Source organism: Limulus polyphemus, unplaced genomic scaffold (assembly GCF_000517525.1).
Source record: "Limulus polyphemus unplaced genomic scaffold, Limulus_polyphemus-2.1.2 Scaffold1825, whole genome shotgun sequence".
In the NCBI taxonomy this organism is placed as follows: domain Eukaryota; kingdom Metazoa; phylum Arthropoda; class Merostomata; order Xiphosura; family Limulidae; genus Limulus; species Limulus polyphemus.
This window is the reverse complement of record NW_013667435.1, coordinates 128153-136623: the sequence shown is the minus strand read 5'-3', so window position 1 is coordinate 136623 and position 8471 is coordinate 128153. Positions and strand designations below refer to the sequence as shown.

Here is an 8471-nt window from a genome sequence, read left to right as displayed (position 1 = left end):
ATCGCTGAAGTTTCTCGGAAAGAATTTCTACGGAAAATTTACAAACGACCAGAGACGTAACAATACAAGCGTTAATAAATAACACAACATAAATATCAATATTATTAATTCCAATAAATATAGGAATTAGAAAATAGAACTAGAATAAATAAACAATTAATTCCAAAAAATAATAATAATATCCCAAAATTAAACCACTTCTCAAAACCAATAACAACATCGAGCAATAATTAGTTGTAACTATATCTCGTAAATTAACTCATTTAAGATCAAGGAAAAGTTCTTATTTAGTGGTCAGACCATTGTGTTACACCTTTTATGACTAGTTATTATCGTAATTTACATAATCTTCCACAACATTAATATCTATATGTTACCGCTAGGGGAAGCTTGTGTCAGTTTCATAATACAAACATCACAAAAATCAACGTGCTCTAACTAAAAGTAGAATTTAGGAGGTGAGTTAGCGCTTATAATATAAGTTATATTATAACTAAAAATTCAAAGTTGAACTAAATGATAGAAGGAATAATATTAATAAATTAACGGAAAGAAAGCCATAACAAAATAAAAGTATAATTCGCTAAGTCACACCCATATTATTCTACATTTTAAATATACACGTAATTTACTACCTTTCATTTTCAATCAAACTCAAAGCCTGGTAATACTATCAGTAATACTAACTACTATGAAATTTCGTACTAAATCGGCGAAATCGTTCAGTTGTAAAAACTAAAATAAGATTAAGAGCTTAGGATATAAGTACGTGTCCAGCTGTTAACAGTTTGGCTCGCGATTGTTACAAATATTAGTAATAATAGTACTAGAAGTTAGAACTATGTTTGACCGAGGTAGTGTAATAACATTGTTTATTTGCTAGTGAGTTCTAATAATTTTTACAATAACTTATAAAATGAATAACAGAGGTAGGCCTAATATTAGTAGCCCTACTTTTCTTTACATATTATTATTATTAGGCCTAACGCCTGAAGTGTCACTCGTATTACACGATCAGTTTTTGCTATTTAAATTTTAATACAACTTAAACTTTAGAATATTTGATTTCATCATTCCCTATTTGAGTACTTCGAAGAGGGTCCATCTTAATACCGAAATACTTCAAATGTCTTACATTTAATATACCAAGGAAGATCAAGCTTTAACTGAGAAAATATGTTAGTGTTACTTGGGGGACACTTGAACTGGATCTTTGTGTGACCTAAGACTAACAGTATGGTATGATCACGATTCTGATTTTGATCTGTTTTGTATAGATGTTTTAGTACTTTGAACCAACTCTCCTGCCTCTGAAATCAGGTAGTAAAAAATCTACTTGCATTGATAATATTATTTATTCAGATTTGTGTTTTAACCTGTCCCTCCTAAACACAATCAAAGGGTGCTAATTCAAAAGTGGTGTGAGAAGAATGGTACGTGCTTCTTAAATTATTTCAACTATTGAATTATTCCTCTTGTCAAACTAAATGAAATGGGAAATGACAGACAAATAACAATTGCTAGTCAGTGAACTACATCTTAAAAATACTTGCACAATAGAAACAAAGTATACCAGACCTGATTGAATTAGTTTATGAATATGTACAGACACAATATAAGGATTAATGTGTTTTTTTAAGTTTTACCTTTGGTGAAAATGAAAAGAAATTTGACATGCATATGTTATCACAACATAACTTAATGTTTTGGGACAACATGGGACCTATTAGTCCATCTCAGCTGTTCCATCCTCTAAACTAAATTAAAATAATTTAAAAAATAAAATACAATCTTAAAGCCAGACCTTGTCATTCATAAACTTATCAAGCTTTTTCTTAAACTCACTTAAATTTACTGCACTACAACATTCAAAGGCCAACCACCCTGTTAGAAAAATAAAACCGTTTTAGCTGAAGATGACTCCTACCTTGCCAAAATTTATATTTGTGTCCCCTAGTCCTACTATTCTAACTGTTAAATATGAAAAAGATGATACATCAACACTATCAATTCCCGTTACAATCTTAAACACCTTAATAAGATTCCTCCTAACTTCTTTTTTCAACAAAAAACAATTTGAAAGGTTTCAGCCTCTCCTTGTATGATGACCCCTCCATCCTAGGCACCATTCTAGTAACCCTTCTCTGAACCCTTTCCAACAATTCAATCTTTCCTAAGGTAAGGAGCCCAAGACTGAACACATTATTCCAAATGTGGCCTAACCAGTGACCTATACAATGAAATTATAACCTCTTTAAACTTGTATTCAATATTTCTGTAGATACAACTTAAAATCCTATTTACCGTGCCACTAGCAACAGCACACTGATTGGATGGCTTTAGAAACTAATCAACTATTACACCAAGATCCCTCTCCTTCATAACACTGTTAAGGTTATTCCCATCTAAATTATACTTATGATAACCCACATGCATTATCTTGCGTTTATTATAATTAAAACCCATCTGCCATTTATTTGTCTAACTTGCTAAATGATCTAAATTCTTTTGTAAATCAGCAGCATCCTCTTCACAGCTAACAACACCCAAGACCTTAATATCATCTGCAAATTTGAGTAATTTGTTGACCATTCCTTCATCTGTGTCATTGATGGAAATCAAAAATAGCAAAGGTCCTAAGACTGAAACTATGAAAGTGTGATAAGTGGTAGAGGAGACTTTATATTAACAGAGGAATACAAACAGCATTATTGTCAACCAGAAATTTGGTTAAATAAAAGTACAGAGGAAAGTAAGGTCTTTCAAAAACTACTAAGGAGCTCAAATAGGAATGATTTGAAATTTTGTACATCATATGACAGAAAACTGAAAGTATACTACTGGCACCTGCCACAGGCAAAAACCAGGACAAAGAAGAAAAATAAAAATAGAATGAACAAAGACATGGAGAAAAAATCAAATTACCCACAGATAAATTTTTATTATTTTCATGCTACATTTTTTGAGATGAGAAATCAATGTTTATGCAGTATACATATGTTTGTAATCTAAATAAATTCTATAGTCTTTAGCAGGCCTTAAACCTAACCTATATCATTGGTAGGCTATCATCATTTATCTGAATATGTATAAGGGCCTCCCATGTAACACACTATGTATTTTTGACACAATTATACATACACATTTTGTGTCCAATAGATAACGTTTTTCCTTTGTGTGTTAACTATGTTATTCTAACACAACATTTGCTGTGTACTTACAAGATAAATGCTGTATGTGGTGAATACATATTACACAACATTACTATAAGTATAAATATCAAAGTGTATGACATCTCAAGAGTAATTAATTTAATACATACATATATTGTAATTAGTAAGAGAAAATTGTTGAATTTTATCTATTTCATTAGACAGTTTATGAGATTGGTTGTGGTTTTTACACATGAGCTAAAATTTGTAACCTAATTATTAAATTACATTTCTTCTTTAATATACTAAACAATAAACATAAAATGATTTGATAATACTACCACTTACTGAAATATATAAGTATTTTTGTGGATGATACATTTTATTAAATTTTGATTTTCAATAAGAAAACACAAATTGACATCAAATTCATTCAGTAATGAAAATTGTGTCACTCAGTAAATAACATAACTAGCCCAGGTTTTTTCTATAGGGCAGGGGAAAACTCCGTCCTTTCTCTTAGATTTCTTGCAAATGGGAGTGTTTTATTTCTGGATAGTAACTCTTTTTATGTGAAAAAGCCCCACGTCAGTCATGGAATAAAATCTCACCTCAAAAAGAAAAACCCTTGATAGCCTATCAGCAGATATTATTCTGTAGGCTGAAACTATGAACTATATTCAGTCATTTGATTCTTTTGTAGCAAGAGTTAGAAAAATATTTTGTATATAAAAAAGGAGTACAACAGAGCATTTAATCCATTAAACTCTGACAGAATTATTACTAAATTTAACACTGATCAATAAACCAAACGTAATCTTTCACAGCATAACCATACAGGGACTTCTAGTAAGAAAATCTAATCCAAGCTGTCATCATGCAACGCATGTTAAATTTCTATAATGTTGATATCATTTTCTTAAGAATTTTCATAAAATGTTTCATATAAGTTTAGTTGGTACACACATCTTGTTTAAGTAAAAATTACGTAAATTGGAGAGAGAACTGTTTAGAGAGTACAAATAGATTAAAGTCATAATACTCTTGAGATCTGTTTTTGTTTGATTTTCATCTGTGATATTTATGGAGATTCTATTTCTCTTGTACCTGAAGCCTAATGGTGCTATGATTTTAGTTGGGTGTAGAGCTTGTTTGTAGTTTTAGAACATTTTTTACAAGTGCTACATATAGTGTTTAAAGATACTGAATATTAAAACACCTGAAGTGCAAGAACAATAATGTCCTTGCAGAACTTGTGAACTGTTGCCCAGAAAAAATGGTTGGAAACCTGTAAAAACAAGGTTAGTTAACTTTAAGAAGAATTATTTTAAGGGTTAATTATGTACATTTTATATGAATTAAAATCTAAATATTCGAGTATCAATATCAGAAAAAATGACAAAAATATGTTAGTTGGTTTAAGCCCTAATGAGGTAGAACCTAAATGAGTATGTAGTACACCTGTCTGTTTGTAGAATACAGAAGATAAACTTGTGATCACTATCATCATGAAAATAGCAGCTAAGTGTTAATATCTAGAAAGAAGAAAAGTAACCAATAATTATACTTATGTGATCACTTAGGATACTAACCATAATTGAATATTATGATATTAAGAATTCCCTGGTGTTGAGAATGAACAGAAGGAAGTACCCCAAAAATGCCCTAGTTAAACCCTGATGTGACCTAAATTTAATGTAAAGTGTGTGGGTATATTTTTTATAATAGCTACGTGCTAAAATTAACAACATGTATGGTTTCCATATTATTTTTTCAAGTTGTCATGATTTCACCCACAAGTATCAAATCCAAGGTTAAAAAGGACAAGTGTGGAGAAGTAGTTGCCTACAGTGAGGGAGCTGTTCGGCAAAATGCTGCAATTGTAGAATATTGTCGTATTTCTATGTCGGCTCTGTCTGGTAGTACAGCTGGGCTCCTTGGACTGACGGCTTTATATGGATTTGCATTTTACTTTATGATGGCACTTGCTCTGTGGATGATGTTGATTATGAAAATGGGTTCTGACTGGAAGAAATACTTCAGAAATCGAACTACATTACTAACAAGTGGACTCTTTGGAGGTCTGTTTACGTACGTGCTGTTCTGGACATTTTTATATGGAATGGTTCACGTGTACTGAGAGTGTTGTGTGAAATATTTCTTCGTTTGCTTTAGTTTTCCCAAAGCAAGAAAACATCCATCATGTTATGTAAATGTACATTTGTTCGACTTTAATGAAAGCAATATTGTAAGATTGACGTTGTCGTTATTACTTAATTTATTACCAGTTGAATGTGTTATGTACTTGTAGTGGTTATTGCTGATAATGAAAGAAGGTATAAAGTGAAGTACCTGCAGTGAATTAAAATTTCACATAAATAAATGTTCATCTTTTTACATGTGCATCTTTCTTTGACTTTTTGGTGCTTGTTTTCATTACAAAATAAGTGTATCTTACTATAATGAACTTAGCATGTATGTCAGTATCTTTGTATATAACCAAAACTCCTGTGACATCTATTGAATGGCACCACAAATAAAAATTTCACACTTTGGGATTAAAGATTTAGACAATTAGAAAAAATAACTGTGGTATGTGTAACAACCATTTCTTTATAATAGAACACAATTTTAAATAAAATTACTCTCCTCACAACGAGAACATGACTTTCACTAGGACTGTATATAAGGGTTTGATTATATCTTTATTGATATAATTTTTAAATATAGTACTGAGAAAATGGAGTTCTTTAAAAAAATATTATTTTTCAGTAAACAGTACGACTTTTAATTACTAATCAGTAATTACTAGCACAAACAACCCCCATAGAGTGGCATTTCTGCTAGTAATAATAATGTCAAGAAAAGTAAGCTATTTGAATTGTGATGTATGCAGTACATGTAATGACATTACAGAACAAAATGTAATGGAGGGACAAGTATTTATATTTCTAGTCATCCATAAAACCACTCCACACTGAGGGGCCATGAGTGTGTTATAAGAGTGATGGTCAACTCCCAATATTCAGTGAGTTATTTATGGTGCCTCCCATCTAGCTTATCAGTTTAAAATTAGGAATAACTATATACAGAGAGTTTTCATTTAATTTTGTCCAAAATATTAGAACTTACACTATTGTCTTAAGGTTTATGTCCTTTGAAAATATCAGTATGAAAACTGAATGCTCATAAGGGTGATTGTTTTTACTGTATTGGATATACATAGATAAAGTACAATAGACGCTTCTGATATACATAGATCAAGTAGATGCTTCTGTGAAATATTAGCAAGTAATGTTTCTGTCATGTTATGTAATTTAGAGTTTTTTAGAATGTTTATGGTATTTTATCACAGATGTCTTTGGGGGTCAGTTATATGGTAATATTAAAGATAAAGGGGTTTGTTAAGTATTAAATATTTCAAGAGTTTAGATTTATATTTCACTGCTTAACAAACATTAAGGCTAAACTTAGTCCCTAGAATTTATGTTATTATAACAATCTGTATTTGGTGCTATTCTATCCAGATTCTGATTTTTCCATTTATATGTTCTATATAATGGGTAATGGAGGTTTTTTTCAATTATTAAGTATTAATCCATCAGATACTAAATGTATTTTTAAAAAATCATGAGTCAGTTGATATTGACCATCATATTTTTTGTATATTTATTTAGAATTTTACGTTAATAATACTGTTACGAACTTGGTCACTTTCTTCTAGGCTAGGGTTTAAGGGTTGGGGTTTCCTGACAGGAGGAATGAAATATGAGAGTTTCATGGCTTTGTAAAGTGTGAAAACCTTTGACCTTAATAATAATTTAAGAACAGTGCTATTGACATCCATACAGTATGTGCCATATTAAGTAATGTTCTCTCCAGGCAGTAACAAGTATTATCTACTTACAAGAACAACAATGGTTAACTTGAAACTAGATCAACTTGATGGTTTTCCAGCCACATGTCATATTTCTCAATATAAAGATGATGAAAACTTGTACATTGTATGTGATATTTTTATCCACTCCATCTCTTGAAGCTAAAATAAGGACACTTTCTAAACTACAGTTGTGGTTGTTTTCTAAGTAGTTGAAAGTAAATAAATCAAACAGTCTAGGAGTAATAATGGTGGTTTACTTGCTGAAAACAAGTGTTGCATGTATATTATATAATTATACAAATAGTTTATATGTATAGATGAGATAAATTATACTTCTGAATATGTGTTGATCTTTCTTTGTTTCGTATGAAAATGGATTTTTCTTAAAAATAGTATTTTCAACCTACACGCTACCTTATCCATATGTGGACTAGATGGCAGTATCAGAGAGTCCTAGGACTTAGGTATAACTACACCTAGTTTTCAGTTACTGACAAGAGAAAGAGAGAGGGCAACCAGCCATCAGTCCCACTGTCCACAAGGGTATTGATCAGGTCTTTAAACCGGTAATTGGACTGACTGTTACTTTTATATTGCACCCACAGCTGAATGAAATGTATAAAGCAGTGTCACATATTGATGTATTGAACCCTGGATGTTTTGACCCACAGCGAGACATAATAATTACTAGGCCTGACCAGTGGATGAAGGACTTGGGGAGTCTAAAGCAGATCCAGAGCAGATACAAAAGAATGCATCTTTTGACACACACCCTTTTTTTTTCACTTGTATTACTACTATTGTTAAAGATTTGAAGACGTTGACAGCCAAAGTTCACTTAATATATACAGGTTATCCACTCTTGTTGATGCCTTTGAAAATAAAGGTTTCATTTTATAATATCAAATTATGTCATTTCAGAAACAGATTTATTGCTGCATAAAAATTTTCAACTGCTTCATAAGCTGTATGTACTACACTTTCAAGACAACAAACAAGCAGTTTTAACTAAATTATCCTTATAAATCGCTTTATTCACACCGAAAAACCAAGCAGTTATCAAAAATAGGAGTTTTAACTAGATATACTTCTGCAGTGTTTCCGAAAGTGTTCTGTTTCAAGAGTAAATAAAACCAAAATTAACAGTAACAAATATTTTTATTTCTTGCCTTTGAAATTCATGTCATGCTGTGTTATAGTCTAAAGAAAGCATAATTCTTCTCGTGATTAATGGCATGCGCACGTTTTGCTGACGTCACAGTACAAATTGCAACGTTAAGCGTTCCTTATGTGGCGTCATTTTAGTGTCTACTGACTGACAACACACTACTTTGTAATGGTGCTAGTGTTTAAAACAGGTGACATCTTTCGGAAAAGTTACAGAGTGGAGGTGAAGAGAACAGGGAAATTGTGCTTCCTTTATGTGTAACCTGCAAACC

At 31.3% G+C, this 8471-nt stretch overlaps 1 protein-coding gene across 2 annotated transcripts; it reads left to right on the top strand.

Annotated features, from left to right (window-relative positions):
* The first annotated feature begins 382 nt into the window (after nt 1-382).
* On the top strand, nt 383-5549 carry LOC106465068 (ER membrane protein complex subunit 6-like). 2 transcript variants are annotated; one of them, XR_002611890.1, is made up of 2 exons: nt 383-458; nt 4931-5549. XR_002611890.1 is itself a non-coding variant. In XM_013925265.2 (2 exons), the coding sequence occupies exons 1-2, from the start codon at nt 842-844 to the stop codon at nt 5290-5292; spliced, it is 375 nt and encodes a 124-aa protein (XP_013780719.2). In that variant the 5' UTR covers nt 644-841; the 3' UTR covers nt 5293-5549. The 2 variants fall into 2 exon arrangements, 1 of the variants encoding a protein (XP_013780719.2); XM_013925265.2 differs by lacking the exon at nt 383-458 and adding an exon at nt 644-854.
* Nucleotides 5550-8471: the final 2922 nt, after the last annotated feature.